Source organism: Periplaneta americana, chromosome 5, assembly GCF_040183065.1.
Source record: "Periplaneta americana isolate PAMFEO1 chromosome 5, P.americana_PAMFEO1_priV1, whole genome shotgun sequence".
NCBI lineage: Eukaryota > Metazoa > Arthropoda > Insecta > Blattodea > Blattidae > Periplaneta > Periplaneta americana.
The window spans coordinates 96,425,770-96,451,592 of record NC_091121.1 but is presented as its reverse complement, the minus strand read 5'-3'; the positions used below and the strand labels follow the sequence as shown (position 1 = coordinate 96,451,592).

Below are 25,823 nucleotides of genomic sequence, written 5' to 3'. Positions count from 1 at the left end.
CATAGAGGAAGTGATATATACTCTGATCACTACCTCCTGATAAGTAAAATAAACGTAATAGCAAAATGGCGGAAAAGGAACATTAAGAATAAAAGAAACCAAGAAGTATATAAAGTATATCTATTACAAGACCAAAGTATCAGGCAATATTATGAAAGCAGAATGAATAAATATATATCAGAGATAGTGACGTCGGAAGATATAAATACCGAATGGGAAAACATATGCAAGATAATACATAAAACAGCAAACGAAATATTAGGAAGGAAAAATAGAATAAGGAATAGGAAGGGCTTGAAAATTTGGAATGCGGATATACAAAATGCAGTGGATGAAAAACAAAAAGCTTATAATACATATTTACGACAGAAAACAGAAGAATCTTACGAAGAATATAAAATGAAAAGAAGAATTGCTAAAAGCATTATAAGAAAAGCCCATGAGGAGTCATGGGATAAATTTATAAGTACAGTAGAACATGACATGTATGGAAGACAAGAAATAGGTTATAAATTAATGAAATATCTAAATCAAACAGAGAAAGATACTACTAGATTGAACATAATCCCAGAGCAAGAATGGATACAACATTATGAAAGACTTTGGAAAAAGGAGGAAATTAAAGGAAAAGAGAACAACGAGGGAGAAATAAAAGTGGAAAATATTGATGTAATAGATATAAATGAATTAGAAATGGCTCTGAAAACTGCTAAGAACAGGAAAGCAACGGGATTAGATAACATGAATATGGAGTTAATAAAATATAGTGGAATATTGTGTAAATTACGAATACTGCACTTAATTAATAGATGTTTGCAGAACTATGAGATTCCAAATACCTGGAAAACAGCAATTGTAAAGAATATATTTAAAAGAGGACACCAGGGGAATTGTGAAAACTATAGAGGGATTAGCTTAATGAATACTGGTTATAAGATATATACGAAAATAATAAATAATAGAATGAGAAATATAACAGAAGTAATAATAAATGAAAATCAAAGTGGATTTAGAAAGGGCAGGTCGTGTATAGACAATGTATTTACGCTGAAACAACTCATAGAGAAGATAAGAGAAAAGAACTTAGAAACTCATATAGGATTTATAGATTTGGATAAGGCCTTCGATCGAGTTAATAGACAAAAATTATGGGAAATATTACTAATGAAAGGATACCCACTGTGCCTTGTTGAAACAATAAAGAAATTATATGAAGATACAAATATAATTATATACACCGGATTTAGAAGAACAGAGACAATTAAAACAAACACTGGGTTACGACAAGGGTGCAGTTTATCGCCCACTTTATTTTATATGTCGTATATATATATATATACGACATTTTAAATAAATGGAAAGTTTTAGTGAATCCAGGAATAAGAGTAGATAATAAAGTATATATCTTTTGTTTGCAGATGATTTAATCATAATACAGAAAAATGAAGATGACTTACAGGAATCTTTACATGAATTAAATAAAATATGCAAATTATATGATCTAAAGATATCAGTAAAAAAAACAAAGACAATGGCATTTAGAGGAAAATATCCAGTGAGATCCAAAATTATTTTAGAAAATCAAAGTATAGAACAGGTGTCTAGTTTCAAATATTTGGGCTGTGATATTAGTTACAATATGGAAAGAGATATTGATTCTAAAATAAATAAATTTCAGACGGTATGTGGAACAATACAGAGAACGTTAAAAAATAAAGTTAGAAAAGAAACTAAAGTAAAAATGTATAAAGTTATGGCAGTTCCCACAATATTGTATGGATGTGAAACTTGGGCTCCAACGAAAAAACAGAAAGATAGAACACAAACGGCGGAGATGAGGTTCCTCAGACAAGTTAAAGGGTGTACAAAACTTGATAGAATTAGAAATGAGGATATAAGAGAAGAATTAAAAGTACAGCCTTTATTGGATAAAGTCACGAATTATAGACAAAAGTGGATTGAACACATGAATGAAATGAGTATGGAGAGATATCCATTGTTAGCAAGAAATTATCAAGCAAGAGGAAGATGTGACGTCGGGAGACCTAGAAAACGTTGGACTGATGAATTATGAAGTTGGAATGGGCAATTGCCTAATCCTTGGAGTGATGATGATGATGATGATGATGATGATGATGATGATGATCTACAGGCATGGAAGTTAAGCCACGTTTCCACTATTGCAACTGCGCAGGAATAATGAGAGGCAAACAACAGTTGCCAGTTAAAACTGCAGATTTTCTTGCGCACACCTCATTTCTATTTGCACACATATTCATTTTGGATAAGCAAATATCACAAAGGAAGGGATGAAACTAGAATCATGATTGAGGAAGTGAGCTGACCGAAATATCACTTTTTTTTTAAATTATGCGGATGTCAAGATCAGATTTTGAAATTAAATTACAATTGATTGGACCAGGAAGAATTTTTTTTCGTGAAACAGTTTCAGCAATTACCACACTGGCCATGTGTGTAAGGTTTTCAGCCACTGGTGACCGTTCCAAATTTAAGACTAACTTTCAAACTGTCAGGTCCTACTATTTCACGCTATAAAAGAAATTTTCCCGGCGATCATGTAGACTTAAATTTTCCCGGCGATCATGTAGACTCTTTAAACTCAAGTAAAAGTAAGATTTTTTAATTATTATTATGTTACTAAATTAATTTATTGTGAAACATAACGATACACAAAAATAAATAAGACAATAGAATAAAAGTCTTTTTTCTGCAATCAAGCTCCTTTTTTTCAGAAGGAGCCCAATAATTACCTGGTTAAAATTATTTATGATTAAGTGGATTATCGGGACAGAGTATAATACGTAACGGTAGGGACAGGAGGGCAAATAAACTATTACTTACTTGCAAATGGCTTTCAAGAAACCTGGAGGTTCATTACCGTCCTCACATAAGCCCGCCATCGATCTCTATCCTGTGCAAGATTAATCCAGTCTCTATCATATCCCACCTCCCTCAAATCCATTTTAATATTATCCTCCCATCTACGTATCGGACTCCCCGAAAGTCTTTTTCCCTCTATATGCATTTCTAGATTCGCCCATATGTGCTACATGCCCTGTCCATCTCAAACATCTGAATTTAATGTTCCTAATTATATCAGGTGAAGAATAAAATGCGTGCAGTTCTGTGTTGTGTAACTTTCTCCATTCTCCTGTAACGTCATCCTTCTTAGCTCCAAATATTTTCATAAGACAACTTATTCTCAAACACCCTTAATCTCTGTTCCTCTCTCAAAGTTAGAGTCCAAGTTTCACAACCATACAGAACAACCGGTAACATAACTGTTTTTTTAAATTCTAACTTTCAGTTTTTTTGAAAGCAGACTGGATGACAAAAGCTTCTCAACCGAATAATTTCGGACATTTCTCATATTTATTCTGCATTTAATTTCCTCTTGAGTGCCATTTATATTTGTTACTCTTGCTCCAAGATATTTGAATTTTTTCACCTTTTCGAAGGATACATTTTCAATTTTTATATTTCTATTTCGTAGAATATTCTGGTCACGAGACATAATCTTATACATTGTCTTTTCGAGATTTACTTCCAAACCTATCTCTGTACTTACTTCAAGTGAAATTAAAAATGAATGAATGAATGGATATATAAGTGAATGAATAAGTGAGTGAATAACTGAGTAAGTGGATAAATAAATAAATACATAAACAAATAAATAAATATATGACTAAATAAACAAGCGAATGAATAAGTGAATAAATGCATGAATAAATAAATAAGTGAATAATTAAGTGATTGAATAAATGAATAAATAAATAAGTGATCAAATAAACACATAAGGGAATATATATATATATATATATATATATATATATATATGAAAAAATAAATCCGTGAATAAATAATTAAGTGAATAACTAAATAAATAAATACGTAAATAAGTACCGTAAATAAATTAACAATGAGACAGGTGTATACAGACAGACAGGCAGATCATTTCAAACACGTTACAAAGAACACATCACAGCCATAATTAAATAAAACACTTCCACATACGCAGAATACATCACAAACGCTAACCACACCTACAGCAACATAAACACAGACATGGAAATTCTACATCTCCAACCGGAAAACCAGACAGAAACTAAACACACTAGAACAATACGAAATATACAGACACACAAAAACACACCCGCATCAAATCCTCAACGCATAACTCAATTTCAGAACACACACAACTTTTGACTCTCCACATTACATTACACAAACACACCCTCACAGGAAACGCATTCAGAAAGCGCAAAGACCTCCTAGTTCTGAGGATAACTCACAGGCTGAAACTAGTCAACAAGGTAACTTAGTTATTTAACACGTGGAGGCATATATACAGGGACATCATTTTATTTTTACTTCAATTTTTATTGTACCTGCGTTTCTAAATGTACTTGACTCCCACCCCTTTCACTAATGTCCTTGCTAACGTCAGTCACACAAACTTACGGCCGCTGTTGCTAGCAGTGAAATAAACAGTACAGAGTGCAGTGTGTTTCAGAAATATGTTGCATTTTCTATAGAAGAAAAAGCTTATATTATTGAAGTTTATTTTCACACAAGTATGGTGTGTAGCATAACTGAATTTATCTGTGTGGACTGAGCACAAGTGAAGATTAGAGTTGCCGAAAGTACGGTACCCTATAATATAGTACGGTACTTAACAGCATTATTTAAACAAGAGTTCTGTTTTACTGTCTGTAGGTATGAAGGACGATGATGGAAACTGGAATTACAATGTAACCGAATGTGAACAACAGTTTTTTTTTTCTTCACAATTTCCTGATTATATCATTACGGAATATTTTCGTAGAAATTCATTAATCTGGCAGATAAATTTAGAGCAACAGAGTATACAGAAAGGAAGAAAAGTGTAAGATGGCCAACAAAGGTGACAGAAGATGCTGTAGAAGATGCTAGAGGAAGGATGCAGCGAGGTCGTAATAAGTCGGTCAAGAAGTTATCTGTAGAAATTGGGGTTTCTTACGGAAGTGCTTACAAAATTATCAGGAATAAATTAGGTTAGTAATATGCTGCATGAAGTAGGCATTACATAATGTATATAACTGCCTGAAGACTTGAGTTTGTGAAAAAAATTGTTACTATTCTACTGTTTTTTTGATAAAATACTGTAAAGTAATGACCAAACTGAAAATTGTAATACTAGGCCTATATTTCCCTGTAACATAAATGGATACACTACTTTTCTCTCCTCCTATAGCTAGTAAAATGATTTGTTTACATATTGCACTAGCAACTCCAAACTCCTGTAATGGAAGGGGGGTAACAGTGTTTCAGAGTATAGCCAGGTTAATGTTAAAAATGTTAGTAAAAATAAAGTGATGTCCCTGTATAATTTATATTTCAAGTGATATAGTGTTAAAAGTTGTGTGATCAAGATGTATAAATTAATTAATTCGGTTTTCTTCGCTTCTACGTGAAGCCTATGAAAGTGGCATTTGAAACTTTCAATTTTCTAGTTGATTGCTTTTGTAAATCCTTATAATTCGGTTCTGAGGCTCCCCAAAGACAAGGATAATTCCTGTATTCTTCAATAAACTCTAAACTTTCCCCATTAGACCAGTTCATCACACTCTCACATATAGACATAACCTATGAAAAAATACTCGACAACTAGTCGAATGCACCGAACCTATACAAACGTTTGGAATGAAAACAGCAGCTCCTACGGAAGACCTGAAAATCAGCTGGTGAAAAAGTAGATAGTTGCCAATGTCTTCCGGTCCCAGAGCGGGAGACTTGCGCATACTTGTCCAAGGATTGGGCGCACACAGTTTATTCCTGCATCTCGTCTTGCGCATATCTGCGTAACTGGCAACTGTTGTTTGCCTCTCGTTATTCCTGTGCAGTTGCAAAAGTGGAAACGACGTTTTAAGTGGAAACTGTTGTTAGCCTCTCATTATTCCTGCGCAGTTGCAATAGTGGAAACGCGGCTTAATCTGACTAAAACCTATTTTCCCCTCCCCGCTGTACTCATTGATATAGCCACGTCACCTGATGTCATAGGACAGGTTTTGCCTCCTCTACCGTACTTTATACATATTAGAAAATATGTAAATAACTTATTTTAGTCATTACTCATTACAAATAGGGGATGTTAAGAAGACGCCTATATAATCAACGACATTTTATAAACTCCTCTCTATCGAGTTGTTCCTATCATTTATTCAATGAGAAGTATTTCATTTTCAAGAGTACTTTTTTAATATTACTTGTAGAAGTCATCAACATCTTAACATTAGCTTTGTTACTTTATATTCTTATTAGTTATTGCAATAAATTCATTTTAATTAATGAATAATAGAGATCACTTTTTTCGTGATGCCATTCATAGCCTTGTTCCTAGAGGTTGCTGGTGCGATTAAATTCTGAATTGCCATTTGAAATGTGCTGTCTATCCTATGGATGGATAGTGCGATCACGTGCAATCGTGTTGTTGGTTCAGAGCTGTATTTAAGTGCGGTTGTTTGTGCTTATGGAATTCGTTAAAACGGTAACAAATCGTGGCGTTGTTTTTGACAATTTCAAATACCGGTATAGAAAATTAAGCACAGGTAATATATTGTGGACGTGTATTGAAAAACATTGTGTGGTCAAACGAATTCGAAAGTGAGTGAAATAGTGCAATTCAGAGGCGATCAAGATCATGAAAACAAAAGAGACAGGGGAATTGAAACTCAACATTACTCGAAATACCTGTAAACGTAAGGCGTGCGGAGAACTGACTTTCCAGCCGAATAAAATTATACTCTGTCAGTGATGTAATACAGAAAATTGGCATTAATACTTGTAATTTTCGCTTATCGCTCGCTATACAGACAGCGTCGTAAACAATTACTACTCCTGCTCGTTCAGCAAGTGAGGCTTCATATCAGTTAAATGGGTTAAGCATTATAATAAGAAGAAGCGCACAATGTGCATAGTTGTTAAGCATTATGCCAATAGAAAGGAGAGATTTTGTTTCGTAGATCTCCACAAAAATATTGTATTTTTCACTAGTGAAACCAATCTAAAGTTCCTGTGCAATCCACTATATTAGCAGATGGAACATTTTGTCTCCTAAGCACTTTCATTAACTTCATACGATACACACGTATTCCGATGTAGGTTATGTTCAAACGTTTTGGTTTGTTTTTATCGAAAATAATTTTAACACACGAAAGTATGTGGGGCGATATCAGCCATTTGTGTAATTATAATATTTTAAACCTCAAACTATGATATTAGACTTTGAAGTGGCGGCTCATGCTGCTGTTACGAACATATTATTTTCTGGTATCCAAATGAAATGTTACAGCTACCACCTAGGTCGTAAAATAGTTCCGGTATAGAAAAGCATAGATCTTGTTTTATCAATCAAAATTCGGAAATTGGAAAACTTCTGAAATATTAGTTTGGTCTTGGGTATTTGCCTCCGGATATAGTACGGGATGGCTTCGTAGAATTAGAATCTCCCCCAGTCGTTTACAGTTAAACGTTTTTCTGAGCTACCTACTAGCAAACTACTTAAGTAATGAAACTACATTTCCTCTACATCAGGTGAATCACAAACTGCAAACGGTGCTTAGTCATTTCATAGATATTTGAAAAAAGAGCTTAGCAGCCACATCCATCCATCCATGAACTTGCAGGAGTATTGAAATCTGTGCACAGTGAGACACATTCGATCTTTAACACAGTTAATTTTAAAAGATTAATGACAAAACAGTAATTGGATAGCCCACGAACTGTAGAAAAAATTTAAGTGCAGTGAACTATCTCTACTTGAATACCTATGTTAAAAGAATGGATAACTGCTCTCAACATACCCCACTTCAAGTCAACATCAGAGGAAAATATGTAACGTTGCCGGCTTTAAAGGTAAGTTTATTTTATTTCAATTATTATTTGCGGCAATAATAATAGATTGTTTTACGGTAAATATATGACTAACTGGAACTAGTCTGCATAGGAACGTTTTACACTATGCAATATTAAATCCAGTAATGCGTTTTTAATGTCGTTAATGTGATTTGTACGGCTTAAAACTACAGAATATCTCAAAAGTCTGGAAAGCTAGGCGAATTACTGAAAATGGTTTTTTCTTTGTCCACAGGACAACTGAGTGACGTCTTTAAATAAAGAGGAACGTATTCAACTGAACCTGCTTGTTGGCGGCGTAGTCACAGGGAAGTTGCCCATGAATTTAATGCTTTGCATCTAGAATGAGCGCCAATTACGCACAGTTGTGTGGGAAAATCATTAAAAAATTCATTGAGACGGGATCCATCGCAGACAAACCGCTTATTGGACCACCGATGGATCCCGACTCAATGAATTTTTAATGATTTTTTTCCCACACAACTATGTATAATTGGCGCTCATTCTGGGTGCAAAGCATTAAATTCATGGGCAACTTCCCTGTGACTACGTCGCCAACAAGCAGGATCAGTTGAATACGATCCTCTTTACTTAAAGACATCACTAAGTTGTCCTGTGGACAAAGAAAAAAATTTTTCAGTAATTCGCCTATGTTTTCAGACTTATGGGACACCTGTATTGTTCAGAATACAGTATGTACACATTTCGAACAAATAATGCAGCTTAATGAATATGGACGAAATATTAGTGGGCAAAGAACTACTGTATGTGGACATATAATTATCATCGCGTACGAAATAGTAGTGGACAAAAATCTATGGATATAAAATTTACTTGGTGTTAGTAGGCTCTGGGCATATAACACATTGGACAAAGAAAAGCGTGGACGAAACATCAGTTAATCAAAATACTGTACCTTATAGCTGCGAGTATCTGTATAGAAGACATACCGATTATTTTACTGATAACTTCGTTTCTGCAGAACTCTTTCTTTTCAGAATAGAGAGATTTATTATTAGGTATAATAATTCAGTTTTGTCGATGTTCAATGGGTATTGACGTTTTTGAAGTCGAGAATTCGGGTCTGTTTTTACTACAAGAATACAGGATATCGGTACTGAATTTATGAGAATTTATGTTGGCTAGATTGAAGAATGGATGGGCCAATCTTCGATATCTCATCACACCGTACACGGGACTGACGTCTGATTTACGTTTCGTTATGGGTTAGATGGGTTAAATGAGGGATCGCTAAGTAACATGAGGCAGATGTACGTGACAAAGTTAGTGGGTTAGTTGAGAAGATATCTAAAGCCCAGTTCCCACGGTGCTTGTTTCGTTGCTCGTTCTTTGCTGGCCAGCAAGCTTGGTGTTCTGATTGGTACGCCGATGGCTCCCGTGTTTGCTACTATGCTGGCTCTTTTTTATAGTTCAAACTGGAAAATCATCTGCCGTTTCATCTGTTGCCAACACTCATGATAAAAAAGAAACTAAACCATGAATGGAAAACAACTGAAGTCCTACATTAACAATAATAAATGTCGTAATAAGGTAATTAAACCAGAAGTGTAAAACGGATAAAGTCCGATATTTAATTGCTGTTTCTTAGAAACTAAAGAATATAAAAAAAACAGATTTAGTTGGAAAACAATAAAAATGGCGACATGGTTTCAGCGGTGATACCACAGTCTACTATATACAGTCGCGAAGCTCAATATGTAGTAAAAATGCAAACATGGGTAGTTGCCCACCACTAGGATCGCTACTATCGCCTCATCATTGCAAAACTCTCTCCTAGCAGACGACAAAATATGTTACACTTTCGTTGTCGTGTTCTTTTGGAAAAATTAACATCTTCCTTCCATTATTGAAATATTAAATGCATAAAGTTAATTTATTATTTTAATGAAGTATATTAAATTCCACCATAAACTCGAAGATACCTGCAAGAAATAAGTAATATAATTTTTGTTTTTGCAAAACGAACTGAAATTTACTATAATAGCTTCACTCAGTCAAGATTATAGCGATAATTAACTATGAAAACAATAATAATGGAAATATGAATTAATGGAGTAACTTACGCGTACTGGTACTTGTAGTGTAGGCTTACGTAGTTAACAAAGTGGGATGAGGTTAAGCAATAATAATCACACCAGAATTGGAAATAAAACGTGATCAATAAATTTTATTGTAACAGACTTTTTCTACGTCTCTAATAAAGCAACAAATAAAAATAACAACAAAATTAACAGCTATAATTAAAAACATATCCTTTGAAAAAAGTAGGCCTAAGCAATAATAATCCCACCAGAATTGAAAATAAAACGTGATCAATAAATTTCATTAAAACAAACTTAATTTTTCTATGTCTTTAGTAAAATAACACATAAAAATAATAACAAAATTAATAGCTACAATTAAAAATATATCCTCTGAAAAAAAAAGTAGACCTAACCTTTATTTCTCTGGAAATTTAGCAGCCTAAGTGACAGAACTTTAACCGGTATCTAATGTCCTTTCGGTTAGACTGAAACATTTCATTGTGAAATTTAAGGATATAATGTATTCTAACAGTAATAAAGAACTTCAAAATTAAGAGTTTTGTTTCTGCGCAGCATTCTTGTGGAAACCCAGGAACCTTTCTGAATCTTTCGGAAATCGGACAAAGGATAACTCTGGCCTCTTTCTCTTACTGTTGCCACAATTTATAGCACTACAAACGTCTCCTCCTTGTCCCATATTATTATTCCAATTATTATATTTTAGCCATTAACATTTTCATTACAACCAATAACGAACAGTTCACAAGCATCAATGTGAAATACGCAACGAGCTAGCACTCGATAGAAATACGACACAGTCCAAAGTCGACCATGGACAGTCTATTGTTTCTAGTTGCTAACCGCTTGGAGCGCTTTATCACGAGATTTGCAAAAAAACACCTCAAGCTTCGCGACTGTATATAGTAGACTGTGGTGATACTATATCATCTTTTGTTCCAGCCTGCAAGCCAACACGAAAAATAGCAAACAATCCAATCTCGAAATCCAGCAAGCTATTCACCAAAGCAGCCACCAGAGCACATTATTTCCAACAAGCACGCAGAGCAGCCATCAGCTCTCCCAGCTTGGAATCCATCACAGAAACAAGCACCGTGGGAACCGGGCTTAAGTGACGTGAAGTTGAGGAATTTGAAAAGATTTAACCGATTTAAGTGCGTTTTCTCTCCCGTGTGTAATGTGGGGAGATATCGAAGTTTCACCGAACGGATGTTATAACAAATCGATTTGAATATGCTTAATGAAAATGGGAATTCGAAACGATTTGAGTCTCAAGGTTGATAAACCCAAAAAGTGGGCTCGGATCATATTCAATATGGATTGAGTTGCATGAAAACGAGTATCATATTCAAAACGATTTCAATACTCCAAGAGCATGAACAATCAAAGGAAAGGCGTGTTGTATCATATAATATTTTGTATTTTCCCAAAAAAAATCATTATTACCATTCTACATTAACAGCCAGAATATTAAGTTCTCATGGGTACCATTTAGAAAACGTAAAATTGTTCATAAGCAAGGCCTAAAGGTTAATCAATATGCAAACATATTTGTGATATGTTAACCAGCATAATTACCTTCGAAATTCAGCTTCCGTATTCAAATAGTTTTGAATATGAAAATTGCATGAAAACACGGATCGGGGCGGGGGTCGTAATTAACACGGTAAGCGTATTCAAATCTATTTGAATACTGCATGAAACGTAGTAAATGATTGGTTGTGTGTGTTTGCCAAAAAGTACTCCGTGTCATAACGATGGTTGGTACGTTAACAGTGTTGCCAACCGTACGATCTGGATCGTACATGTACGATAATTTGGTATCATATGCAGTCGTACGATCCAACCCATGGATAGTACGAAAATGTACAAACCTATCGGCAAATAAGAAAAAAATCTGTCAAAAAGAGGGGGACGTTTTAATAGTACATTATGCAAAGAGCCTATAATGATAGTAGCCTAATTAAGATGCGAGTATGTTTGTTTATGAAGCGAGTTTCATAATTTTCATACGAGCGTCTTAATTACAATTATAGGCAAGTTTCATACTATTTTTTTATGCTCGACCATATTTCTAACTTGAAATTATTCAGAAGTAAGCTTATTCATTTTATTCGTATCTAACTGAAGAGCGGAAGTGACCTTGTAGATAGCTCGTAAATTGTGAGATGTGCGCAGACGCGAAAGTATTGATTTTTTCCTTGGAACAATAATGCCATTGACCTTGATATAATCCAGAAAATAACATGAAATAATTTTGATATAACCTGGAAATTGATTTAGAATTGAAAAACGAGATGACAAATTGAATTTATTTGAATATTATTTACAATTAACGCTAATTATTATAGTAACAGAACATAACCTTCTGCGACAGTATTGGATTTCCAGCCTCCGTGACGTTTCCCTGTTGTCTTTCGATTGCATATCCGAGAATAATCGAAAACCTGAACTTTAATGAATAAGTGTACTTTAATGACATGCATTAAAGGACTGCTACCAGGTGTATAATTACTACATTTCGGCATGGTCGAGCATAACATTTGTTACAATATACGACATTTGGAATATATAGGCGTATACATTTCTGCAGTATTATATTTCACTTATGAATTCACAGTAGTTTCTGCGTGTAGCACTTCTGCGTTACAAGTGCAGTACAGTCCATTGGCGCAGCACAGATTTCTATAAACAGTGCTGTCTATGTCTCCATGTCTAGGCAACAACTTGATTTTCATAAACAACATTATAGTGATATGTTAAGAAATAAAGTATTACTTGTGGCTATTGAAAAATGACGTGGACAAAGATCCTTCCTTCGTTTAATCCCAAACTTCTTAGAGATATGGTCTCTCCAATCCTCTCAATAGTCTCAACATAATTACTGTTGTCACGTAAGCATGTAATAAGTTGGCAATAACGTTTTGGGAACCCCGGAATAGAAAAAGAAAATGAACATATTCGGTAACATGGAAGAGCATGTAACATTACTTCCTAGTGCAATTCGTGTTTGTGCACGGGTAGTAAGAAATCAGGTGTTATTGTGATGTTCTGACGTGAAGCAGTGGCAGTGGAATCGGAATCATAGGCCTATATAAACTTACGCGTTTTTTTTTGGTAGATAGGTAGACGGACATAAAACTAATTTCATAAGGTGACAGGTTGGGTTTGGTTTGTTCAGGGTTTTGGCACAGTCTAATACATCTATTAGACTATCTATTAGACTGTGGTTTTGGTATGTCTGACATATACGCTTCTTGTTAGTTAGAAAGCGGGTTTTCGTAATACCACATTCTAGTATATAGAGACACGAAGCTAGAGTTTATGAGGGTACTAGGAACAATAGACTGTGCAGGTACTATTTCGCATTGTCTGTGATGCGGCGATAATAGCGATTCTAGTGGTTAGCAGCTATCTATGGATGCATATTTACTACGTATTGAGCTTCGTGACTGTATATACTAGACTGTGGTAATACCTAGGGTTACAAACAGGTCAGCATTCGTTTCTTCCTGGTTTTGGTCTGCCTTGCATATACGCATTTTTTTAGGTGTTGTGTTGATATCTGATTGTAAGTTAGAGCTCATGAGTTCTCTTTTAAAATGGGATATCATGAAATTGTGTTGATATCCTATTGTAAATAAGAGCGAATGTTTTCTTTACAATATAATATAGTGAAATTGTTTATGATATTCTATTGAGTCATTCCACAGCAAATCGCCCAACAGCAAAACACGATCTTCCGTAAATGGTCGATTTTTTCATGAATTCCAGACATTAAATAAGGAGACACGTATTGTTTTATTTCCACAATTATTAATTATTTGTGTAGTTATGACTATTTGAAATTACGCAAATTATGCGCGCACTGTTACATAAGCTCACTTGGAACCCTGTGTCTACATATAGGCTAGTTGAGATTTGGGGTTTGGCGCATTTGAAAAACTAAGTAAAATACTTTTTATTACTTTAGGCCTATCACAAATAAATTTAAAATTTGGCCTAGTTTTTTAATCATTTCTTTTTCAAAGCAAAAGCTTATAAGACTTGTTCTCTGATGTATTATCTGTAAACTACTGCATTTAAAAATGTGGGATCTGCATACATACGTTTGCAACAATTTATTTTCCGGAGGCATGCACGCGCTCGCGATCTCCAGCTAATGAACCGATTGTAAGTAAGAACGGATAGGTTCTTTCTTGAAATTATGTTGATATCCTATTCTAAAAGAGCGTTGGGTTATTTTTTTTACAATAGGCAATTTTTAAATTGTGTTGATGATATCCTATTGTAAATAAGAGTGGATGGGTACTTTTTTTTACAGTGGATTATCCTGAAATTGTGTGTACCGGTAGTTGTTCTTTTCATGATAGTTTTGTTTACTTGTCATATTGGTTTACTTGATCTGGATGAAGGAGGGGGGGAGAACAACAGTGAATTGTTCAATGGTTGAGCAGTTTGGACTTTTTCCATTGCTAATTGTCAAAATTATAACACAACGTTTCTTCGTCTTCAGGTGAAAACCTACTGTGAGGATCGTTACAAACAGTAGGTCTTCACCTGAAGACGAAGAAAGATCCACTCTTCGAAACGTTATGTTATAATTTTGACAATTGGTAATGGAAAAATTCCAAACTGCTCAACTATTGAATATTGTTTGACACCGGTCATGTTGTGACGCCATTGCCGCCATGTTGTGATGTCATTGCGGCCATACTGTGACGTCATAGTTTGCTAAACTTTACGAAAATTAAGCGATATCGTAATGCAGGAATGTCAAGCGTGGGAATATTGTATATTCTGACAATGACTCTAGATACCTTCCGCTTACAGAATCGCATGCAGGCATGCGCTTAAGAGATTCTACTTTACTGTTACACCTTGATTAGAAGCTAGAAATTCCCGTGCTTGACATGCCTGTCTTAACATAAAAGAATTACAAGAATTAAACGCTGACTATAAACATGTTGAAATTTAGAATTTTAATTGGTCAAGGAAGTTCTAAGCGACAGAATTTTTACAAATAAATTAGATTGATTTTTGTGAAAAGAACATTTCTTTTGTTTCAAAGTTAGTATCTTTCTTACCTAATATACCTGTATCGACATCGACATTATTTTATTTTTTGTTATATAAACCTAAGTCGTATTCATAAATTATTATAAAGTTATTTACATTCGTTTACAATTTTTCGGGAACTCGAAATTTAGTTATTACTCGTAGAATGCATTTTCTTTTCTCAATTATAAAGAAGCAACTGTGTTCCCTGCGTGTACATTAATAACTTGAAATATTACAGTATAGTAATGTCATGTAATGCATATTCATGAGCTACCAGTATCGGTAAGAATTTTCAAGAATGAAAACACTCTGCGAGTATTCTGTCTGAAGGTTGAAACAAAGATAATGACAAATGTAGGTTTCGAACAGAATTGGAATTATTGAGTGGCATAGTTCATCAGTGTGGTGACAAAAGTCTCGTAATGCTTCTTATGCCACTGAATGTTGATGCGAACGGACTCCAACGCCTGCTTCACCGTAAAAGCCGAGAGCTTCAGATACTTCTCGTTGGTATTCATGAAGTCCATGAACTGAAAGAGATTGTAACAGTAAACATTAATACATTTATAAGGTTAATATAGAAGTGAAAGTACAGAACATTCGCTTACATAATGTAGGTCAATTAGGCGGCGGGCGACCGGCACGAAGGCCATGCAACATGCAACACGCGGCAAACCGCTTCCCGCACGCTCAAACAGTTCTATTATTACTAAACTTATCTTGATTATAAGAGGTGTTGGAAATGATGTCCTTTTGTTGCAACACATATGACATCTCGTAAGGATTTAAGAATTTTAGTGGCTTCATGTGTTGTAATTTTAGAGACAGAAGTTTCTTGCGCGATAAGACGGAGAGATTTCTGTGGTGTGTGTTCCAATTTTTCCCCCTTTTCACCCAATTTATCTTCAGTACGTACACTCTTAGTGGTCTTTTGCTGCTAATATTCAATACTAAACCCGTTTCTCTAATTACTTTTAACGAAGTTGCGTATGGTGTTGCTATGTGGAACGGCAAAATTAAGAAATTTTCTTGCAAATCATCCTTTTACCTTTTCGAAATCACTCTTTTAAGGTAAGTCTCTACCATAGAAATACTTTGCTATAATGTAAATTTTTGTGGTGTAATGTGAGCAAGCTAATCTAAACACTTCACTAACACAATCAGAAGAATATCACGCAATCTAATGTCAACACAACCACTCCTAAATCTAAATACTTCACTAACACAATCGGAAGAATAATACGCCAAGAATGTCAACGTAACTAGTCCGACAGAGACTGAACTGGATGCCGGGCGTGCGGGAGACGGTTTGCCGTGTATTGCATGGTCTTCGTGTCGGTCGCGCGACGCCCGATCGATCTACATTGTGTGTACGAACGCTATGTATTAGGCGAGACTTTAACGTATCAGTAAAAAATAATTACTAGGGTGTCTCCAAAGTATTTTCGTATAAATGTTCTAATCATTTTGTCTTTAGAGTTACTAGACGACAGACACGATTTGTTTATGTCTGTTGTTGGTAATATTATTAAGCATTTATCTGCATATCTATTTGCGGTATAGCACGTATTATTTTCAGTTCCTCGTTAAAAATGTACAACACGAAATTCAAGTCCTCCTGAGTTTCTTTTGAAAAGAAAAAAAAAGCATGGTTGTAAACTCAGCAGCTGAAGGAATGAGAAATTGAAGTCCAAATAGACCTACGGCCACTGTACATTGAGTCAAAATTGAGATTGTAACTTCATCTTGCTCTTGCTCTGAATGCAATAGTGATTTTATTTACATTAAAAATGGACGTAAAGAGTTTACGTTCATATTTAAAATACGTACTTTCCAATATGGGTTAAGTGAATAGTGAGTTTACGTCAAAGGTAGGCACTTGCGGGCCATACAAACAGCTTTCCTTAAGTGATCAAGTGACTTTAAAACTGTCATGGCTTCCACATATTGTTCTTTATGGAAACATCTATTGTTAGTAGATGTTTCGTCTTTAAAAGTATTATCAGTAAGTTAAGCTATTTAAAATATTTATATTTCGATGTGGCGAGGTAACTAGAGAAAAATAAAGAAGTGTGTGTATTTGTGGACCTAGAACATGGGTGGGCAACTCGTGCTCTCGAAGTGTGAACACAACCTCAGTGCAGGTAGAACGGACTCTGTACTGTAGTGTCTGTATACAAGTTCGCTCGCGTCTGCAGTAAGTGGCGGCTCGTTTTAAGTGAAAAACAATATAATCCCCAGATTTTTTATTAAGAAAGAAGGTAAAGCTTGTATTATGTTCTATTAACTTCCTTACGCATGACATTTTATGTTACAAATAAACACAGTGAAGGTTTTAGTAAAGAAATACTGTCTACATCTGCTTTAGAATAGCTAAAGGTAAAAATAGGATATCAACAAGGTGAGACATATCAAATATCGTTAGCAGGTTGTGCGTGCGAGTTACAGAATTGCACGACAGATGATCGACTAGCTAAGAGCATTTATGGATAAATTTGAAATGTGGCAGTATCATGTAGAACATAGACAACTTCACTTTGACTATAAACTATCTTGAAGAATGATAAGAAAATCTTCTTATCAAACATAATACCCTACTTCAAGACCTACAGGAGAATTCACTGGTAAGTTTGGAGAAACAGTGACAATTGACAAGGAATCGAGATTTTTCTGAAATTCTTTTGGCTCACAGCCGATAGAAGATCCTGAAAGTTTATAGTTTGAATTGATAAATCTACAGAACAGCACGCCACTCAGATTCCAGCGAAATCAGGAATCGAACTGTTCGTAATGTTGCCTAAGTCAGAATTTCCAAATATACTCTTTGCTTCCATGTATACTGTACGTACTTGAGTCAGAGTTTAATACAAGAAAGACGTGTGAAAGCTCTCCATGTACAAAAAGAGCTTAGAAGTAAGTTTATTTCATCTGCCGTGAAATGTGAAAAATACTTCCTTGAATTTGTGTCTGTTTGCGAATATAGACTATTACATTTCTGAGAACAGAGGAACACTCTTTAATGTGTAAAGACTTGTAAATTCTCGCGTTCTATGTTTCAAATAAGACATAATATAATAAGAAATATTAACAAATAGTATAATAATAAATAAGTGTCGCAGCTATGTTTGTTGTCTCTTGAAAAGGTGTATTCAGGCTGTGTTTCCAGTACTAAACTAATTTACAAAGCTAGGAAATAATATAACTTTGTTATGTATGTGTATGGGTACAGTCTATCTAAAATTGCTATAATTATTGTACCAGCGTCATTCTGAAATTCAAATCATGGAGTAGATATCACGACCACCTGCATGAGCCGCCAGAGCGCACCGTGCCTTTTGCAGCGAAACTAAAAGAAAGGAGGCTATTAAGCAATCTTACATGAAACGAGTCAAAGTCGGAAGAGGAGAAGAAATGTCAGAGGGAAGTGTAATAGGAAAAGGAGTACGATAAGGATACATACTTTTCATCTACCTTGTTCAACATCTATTTGGAGGATTTAGTGAAGAAATGTTTTCAAAATATGGACGATTGATAATAAGAGGAAGAAGAATAAAGTACGTAAGATTTGCTGATATGACGTTGTTAGCATAAGAGGATATGATACTAAGAAAGCTTGTATGAAAAAACATACTTGATCTTTAGCTACAGTCATAAAATATGGATATAAGATTAAATGTACATAAGAATGGACGTTGGAATTTTTAACATAAATCTTCACAAAAAAAAATGTATATGGGAGTACAGCGTTTAATTCTGATTTTTAGAGCTTGAGCTTTGTTTTAAAATTTGCTTACTCTGAGTTTTTAATGAAATTCTGTTGAGACGGAAAACTAACTTTTCTGTAAAATTATGTTCATGATGGATGTTCATCTTCGATAATAGAGACCTCAAATACGTGAGTATTGTATCGCACGGAAGGTGAAAGACTGATAAAGTGGAAGGTGAAAGACTGATAAAAATAGTATGACAGCATCAAACTGATTTAAACGATTCAATTATGGAGATCTACAGTAAGTCTTGAAAATAAACCTCGCTCAGTCAGATCACCTATTTTAGAGAATATCCACCAAACTACAAGAGTAGCCACCCTCCAGTAGCAGTGGATTGTCAGCAAGTCTTGGAGTAGGTAAGACCACAGTTTGTCGCCACCTCCACCGATTTCGATTGTGCCTCAATGGCTACGATTAGATGGGTATGAATTGGTTGAAGCACAGTTTAGGAGAAAACTTTCGAGAAGACACAATGAAATGAGTTGTGAGCTATATTGTAAATTAAAGTATGCGGGCTTTGACGTGCAATTATGAAAATTTGATGTTCTTAATTCTGTATAGGCCTACTAGTAATTGCAATAGTTCTTAGTGCCAGTATTTTGTGGTCGTCTGCAGAATATGGTACCTACCTCCTTAAGTTCGTCTTCCCGATACATCTGGTTGGCCAGCACTGTGATGTAACGAGACACCTGACTTGCTTTAGGACCATAACTAAATGGAAAACAAGAAATGAATATTAGAGAAAGCGAATTTTATAAAACTTACTGAAGCAAAATTGAGAACTACCTCAGTGTCATTATCTAACAGTTAAAAATAAAGTTCTAATTTATTTTCGCTAGAAATCTTCATGTTACATGCAAAGTAGAATGGAAAACTATAGTGCTTTGAATGCAGTATTTTTCCTCATACTATAAATAACAGCGACTGAGTCTTAACATTACAACTAGGCAATGTTGCTTAACCCACCTGCTACCAAGAGGGGTAATGATCTTAGAGTATTGTTGCCATTTTTGTTCATATTTATTTTATAATTCCTTGTATTTATCTGTTATATATCTACTATCATTTTGAAATAATAATTAATCTACTTTAAGAAATAATTCGCTATATTCATGTGGGATGATCTTGTTATCCCCCCCCCCCCCTGGTAGTTTGTGTCGTAAAAATTCCAGAATATTAAATGCAATCTGTAGCTTAATTTTCTTCATTTGTGAATTTGTCTGATTCCAGATTGTTTTCTTTCGCGTTATTTATGCCATTATTCATATTGCTATTTATATTATCATGATCTTTAGTTTCCAAATTTTCTTTTATTCCTGTGTGTTATGGTTATTCTAAAAGCGATTTTGTTAGAAATAATTATTAGTGGACTCTTTTTTTCGAGATGACCATTGTAGTATAGGTGGTGTTCGAATGTTCGAATTTAAATAAAGAACTAAATTTTGTTTTATTGAGTTTACATTTTTATTTATTTATTTTTAGTTTTTTAAATAGATTTATATAATTTTATTTTACTATAAACAAATCTTTTGAAGGTGTTAACGGTTGTATAGATTGCATTGCAATATTTAAATTTCAATAAATAATTGAAATGATTTATAACATACAGGGTGATTCACGAGGATTTACCGTCACTTACGAGCTTTTTTCCGAAGACATTCTGAGCAAAAATGTCATATAAACATTTGCCCTGATCTCAATATTTTCAGATTTACACTAATTTGAAGTTGTTAGTAACATACCTTTCTTTTTTAGTTTTAAGGGTAAAAAATTATTACAAATAGAGAATGAACTATTCAGAAGTATCATTTATTTAATTGGCTAGTGTTCTTAAGCTAAAAATGTGTTATTAATTGCTTTGTACAGATTTTGTTTTTAAATTTTTAACTAAAATGACATCATTCCCACGCACTTATCACAAAAATTGTTACAAATCATACGACTTTGTAGTTTAATTATGCATCCTAATGTACAGTCTTGAAGAATTTACAAGAGCGGCGTGATTTGTAACAATTGTTGTGATAAATGCGTAAGAAAATGTAATTTTGTTGTTAAAAATCGGAAAAAAAATTGTACGAATAACTATGGAATTCACAACACATTTTTAGCTACAAAATACTAGCTAATTAAAGAAATGATACTCCTGAATAGTTCATTCTTTATTTGTAATATTTTTTACCCTTAAAACTCAAGAATAATGGCATTTTACAAACTTCAAATTAGTGTAGCTCTGAAAATATTGAGATTAGGACAAATGTTTATACGAGATTTTTTGCTCAGAATGTGTTCGGAAATAAGCTCCTTAAGTGACGGTATATTCTCGTGAATAACCCTGTATGTTATAGTACTGTGACATTCATAGTTTATAACTGTGTTGTCCATTATGTCAAAACTATATAGCTTTGAGAAGTTTGTCTTGAAGTGGAAATGAGGCAAGTTTAAATTTACTGTATACCGGTATGTTATTTTATAGTGTCAGTAGTAATATATCTAAAGTTTTTTTTTTTTGATTTTGGTATAATTACGTTTTCAACAATATGGAACGGGACTTTTGAACTGCTCTGTAATTTAAAAAAATATAACGATTATTTGACATTTTTACATTTTCTGGAGATCTATAGTCGGTAATACATAAATTGTTAAATATTCCAAATTCTTTAGAAAGATTGGTATATGATTTTGATGGGGTAATTATATTAGTAAATTCTGTGGTGTTCGGGTAAAGGGGTATGTCATTTTTTTGTGCAGATGGAATTTTATTCCCCAGATGAACATAGAAGTTAAATTATAAAAGTGGGTGTGCAAAAATCAAAGAATACTAGCAGTTGATGTGTTTTATTTGTGTAGAAAATTATTTGTAACAAGGGTTTCAAGTTTAATTTTCATTTATCTCCGAACTCATTTTTATGACTTATCTCCCTTGACCCAAACACCACAGAATTGTAATAAACCTTGGTAACAGGAGGGTTAAGAGCGAATGGCTCGTATTGTTCTGGGCGGCTCAAAAATAGCAACCTCCATGAACAAAGTCGCATGAAAATAGGTATAGTAATATTAGTTATTTTATTGTTCTGTATAGGCAGATGAATGGATAGCATGCTGGAATTGCTGTATTAAGGATGTTGAAAAAGTGTTTTACTGTGAAAATCTCGAAACCGACTTTTATCAGCTTCACTATATTTTATCCTCGTATACGGAGGAAGTAATAAAGGCTTTTACATAGCATACCAATGTCATGCCAACTAGCATTTATTTGAATATTATTCTAAACAATCCAAAGGTCCAGTACTTACTACTTATGGAGATGTGTGATGCGTTGTATGAAGAATTCTTTCGCCAATTGGAAGCCCACTTCATTTCCAGCAATACTCTTGAACACGATCCAGCTGTCCTGTCTTCTGATGCCGCTCTCTTCGTTTAGAATCCATTCCAAATATCTGAAGACAGAATAAACAATTACACATTTAATTCTGGTAGCGATGATACTAATTATTAATATAATATGTTTCTATAGTAATAATAACAACAACAACAACAATAATAATAATAATAATAATAATAATAATAATAATAATAATAATAATAATAATAAAGTGGCCTTATCTCTTGTAAGAGACTTCGTAAAACAGTTTATCAAATGTTTCACATCTGGCTCGTCTAAAGCATAGCGTTAATTTTGGTGTTTTTTTGTATAATTTTGTAGCTAAATTACATCCAAAACTTTTAACATGTAATACACTAAAATCTATTTATTTATTGATATTTGTGTGCTGGTCAAAAGCCGTTGGCCAATTATAGACGAGCACATTAGTACAATAAAAACAAATAATAGAAATGCAGAGTGAATCAAAAGTCTGGAACCATATAAATATCTTTCATATGCTTGATTTTCAATTACTATAGGTGTTACCAGTATTTGTAAGACCAAATGCTCTACCAGTAACACATTCGATTCTAGCTCTCAGCTATCTCAAAAGCTGTCATTTTTGGATGCAACTTTGAAATTTTAAATGGAAAGGGGGTCATGTATGTAATCAAAATCATGTGAAATTTTCTGAAAAAATCAATGGCGCAATCCGTTTTGAGATCTCTAATCGTTTTCAAGTTATTTAAAGATAACTGTCACAATGACACAAGCATTAGTTACTGCATCTACAGATATTTTGTAACATGGTACAGTACTAAGGAGGCTTTGGAAAAGGCATTTTTATGCAATTTTGGTAATTAACTTTTCCTGTTTTACTGTTTTGTGACAGTTTTAATGCATTGTTGTGATTATTTGAAGCTTTCCTACAACAAATTTCTTGATTTTCGTGATGGCATTATCGAAAGAGGGAAGAATTTATATCATTCTTTATTCTGGTGGGTTTAGCCACAGAAAGATTGCAGCAGACTGGACGAACAGTTCCCTGGACATTGGATTGGTCGGCGTGGACCAGTAGAATGGCCAGCCAGGTCTCCAGATTTAACACCTCTTGATTTTTTCTTTTGGGTTACATAAAGAGCTTAGTATATGAAGAGCAAATTTAGAATATGGAACATTTAAAGAACCGTATCATTGAAGCTTGTGCCAAAGTCACCCCGGAAATGCTACAAAATGTTCTCTCCACATTCTCACTTGATGATATGTGTCAGAGGAAGAACAATTGTTTGTAAGCAGTTGAAGTCTGATTAGCGATGTATGCAATGGGGGAAGAGCTGGCCACCCTATCGCATTATCTTCGGACTTAGTTGCCTCATGAGTGATGCCTTATTGGTGTCATTTATAAGGTTCAAACCTATCTTCGGACAGTTGACTAAACAACAATATAACTGTTTCATTTTTAAATTCTGCAGAGTATCAAGTATAAAACTTAAATTTAGCCATATTTTGTCTCGAATTGCACAAACATTTCAAGAGATTATTATAAATTTACAGTTTGAGTTCCACCTCTGCGGCACGTAGAGACTTCACGCTCATTTATTTTCTTCATAAAAGATACTTAAAGTTAGCTTGCAAGTTGTAATACACACCAACTTCAGCTTATTGGAATATAACGCAAGTTCTTCCTATATAGGCCTACAGTAGGTCAGGCATTGACAAAATTATAATCGTGATCACTAGAAATAGTGACGTCGCAGGGGCAGCGCAGTAAACTGTCTTTGCTTCACCCTCTCCCTTCCATCCAACTCACCTACAACTCCAGTACACACGCATCTATCAGTGGGGGTTTATCTGCTTAGATTTAGACTGCTCCTTTCTGAAAACCTATAACGTCTGTTCGAAAACGTGTATTTAAGGAAGAATGGAAGGAACAGTATTTGTTGTGCACATAGTGGCAATGTAGAAACCTCATGTGTTCTGGAATTCTAGTAGATAATTATAAATCAAACATCGAGCGACATTACGACCATGCCATAATGATTATATCACGAAATCATAGGTAATATCCAATCTAATTTATTGTAAACGGAAATGTATACAGTAGAAAATAAGGATAAAATAATTTTCTTTTAGTAGGACTGGACGGGTCGAAGCAATTACATTAAAAAACCAAATTCAAATAATAGTTCCGAAACTAAAATATGAGCGAAAGAGAACTAAATGCAAATTATGTTATTACTTTGGAAATCTAAAAAACCATTCCGTACTATATTGAAGGAGAGTTAATTAAAACATGTATGAATAACATTTTTAACATTATTTATTCCGAATAATCTGATGTTTTTAATAGTATGAAATTATCTCCGCGGACAATGCGAAGGATAATTAACTAGCCGAACGAGAAATAAAATCAAAGATGCACCAATTTGTTGTCTTTTTCTCGCTTTAAGTGAAAACACAGTCATTGATACATTATAATTGGTAATTTTCATCCGCGGAGTTATGAAGGATCTCTCCTTATAAGAATATTTGCTCGATGTTATTCCACTTAACAGGAGAAGAGTTATTCCAAGCATGAAGAAAATGTATAGAAGAAAAGAATCTGAATATAAAGCAACTTGTATTTGTAGCAACAGAGGGACTCGAAATATGAATGTTTAAAAATGTTTCCTAGATGGACTGACGTGTTATTTAAGAGAGCTGGAAATAAGTGAGGACAAATGTTTCCATTGTATAACACATCAGACTGGCTTAGATTTATTAAAATACTGTCTACAGAAAAATATGTATAGGCCTATCTTAGGTCGCCTGCCGCTATCCTACATGCTGTAGCTGCTATGTTTGGCTCTACATTCAGTATATTTCCAAACAGTTGCTTTCTGAATGAAAACTTGTAAAATCTAAACACAGATCGTGAGTAACAGACGAAAATTTACGAATTGTATTAAGAGTGGCAAATTGTGACGTATTTTCCTACCTTGTTGTGGCACAGTAAAAATTACGGTGAAATAAAATATAATTCGTTCACTTATAAGTTATTATTGTGTAGTCTATGTCAGATGCTCGTGTTGAGAATACGCCATTGGGATCTGAAAGGAGTGCTCTGTACTCCTCAATTGATATTACCTCACGTGTATTGCGGCTTGCGTCCGTTAATGTCATCGTAATTAAAAATTTGTCAATGGCTGCAGTAGATCACAACTGGGATTTCTTTAGTGTATGCAGAGTAGTGAACAATTTTGATTCAAGTTGTGTATAAACTGAAAGTACGTTATGTGATACACTGTCATGGAAATATGATAACAATACGTTGTGTAATACATTGTCATGGAAATATAACAATACATTGTGTAATACATAAGTACATAAATATCAGTACTATCAGCCCCGTATTCAGATAATTATACGTCCATGGGCTCAAAATAAATTTTGCGCCGCCCCACTAATTAGGTTATGCAAATTTTAGAAATTTAGCAGTCAAACTATAAAAATAAGTAGCATGTAACAACAATTTAACATCTAAAGCAGGCATCTGCCAAGTAGAAAAATACTCAACATTTATTTTCAGCTGAATTTTTTTCTTTTCACAAAATTTTGCCATCCATGTGGCCCAGGCTTAAATACGGGTCTAAGAGCATTCTTTCTGCACGT

General features: G+C 34.2%; 1 protein-coding gene across 4 annotated transcripts in view; it reads right to left on the bottom strand.

Annotated features, from left to right (window-relative positions):
- Nucleotides 1–14,938: 14,938 nt before the first annotated feature.
- LOC138700016 (aminopeptidase N-like) overlaps nucleotides 14,939–25,823 on the bottom strand; it is a 69,611-nt gene continuing 58,726 nt past the window's right edge. For 3 of the 4 annotated variants that reach the window (XM_069826301.1, XM_069826297.1, XM_069826299.1), the window contains exons 15-17: nucleotides 22,102–22,245; nucleotides 19,438–19,519; nucleotides 15,281–15,568 (exon numbers count right to left, since the gene is read on the bottom strand). In XM_069826301.1, the coding sequence (XP_069682402.1) occupies nucleotides 15,416–15,568; nucleotides 19,438–19,519; nucleotides 22,102–22,245 (379 nt within the window). In that variant the 3' untranslated portion in view covers nucleotides 15,281–15,415. Of the gene's footprint in view, nucleotides 15,569–19,437; nucleotides 19,520–22,101; nucleotides 22,246–25,823 lie in introns of all 4 variants that reach the window. The other variant, XM_069826298.1, reaches the window with a different exon arrangement.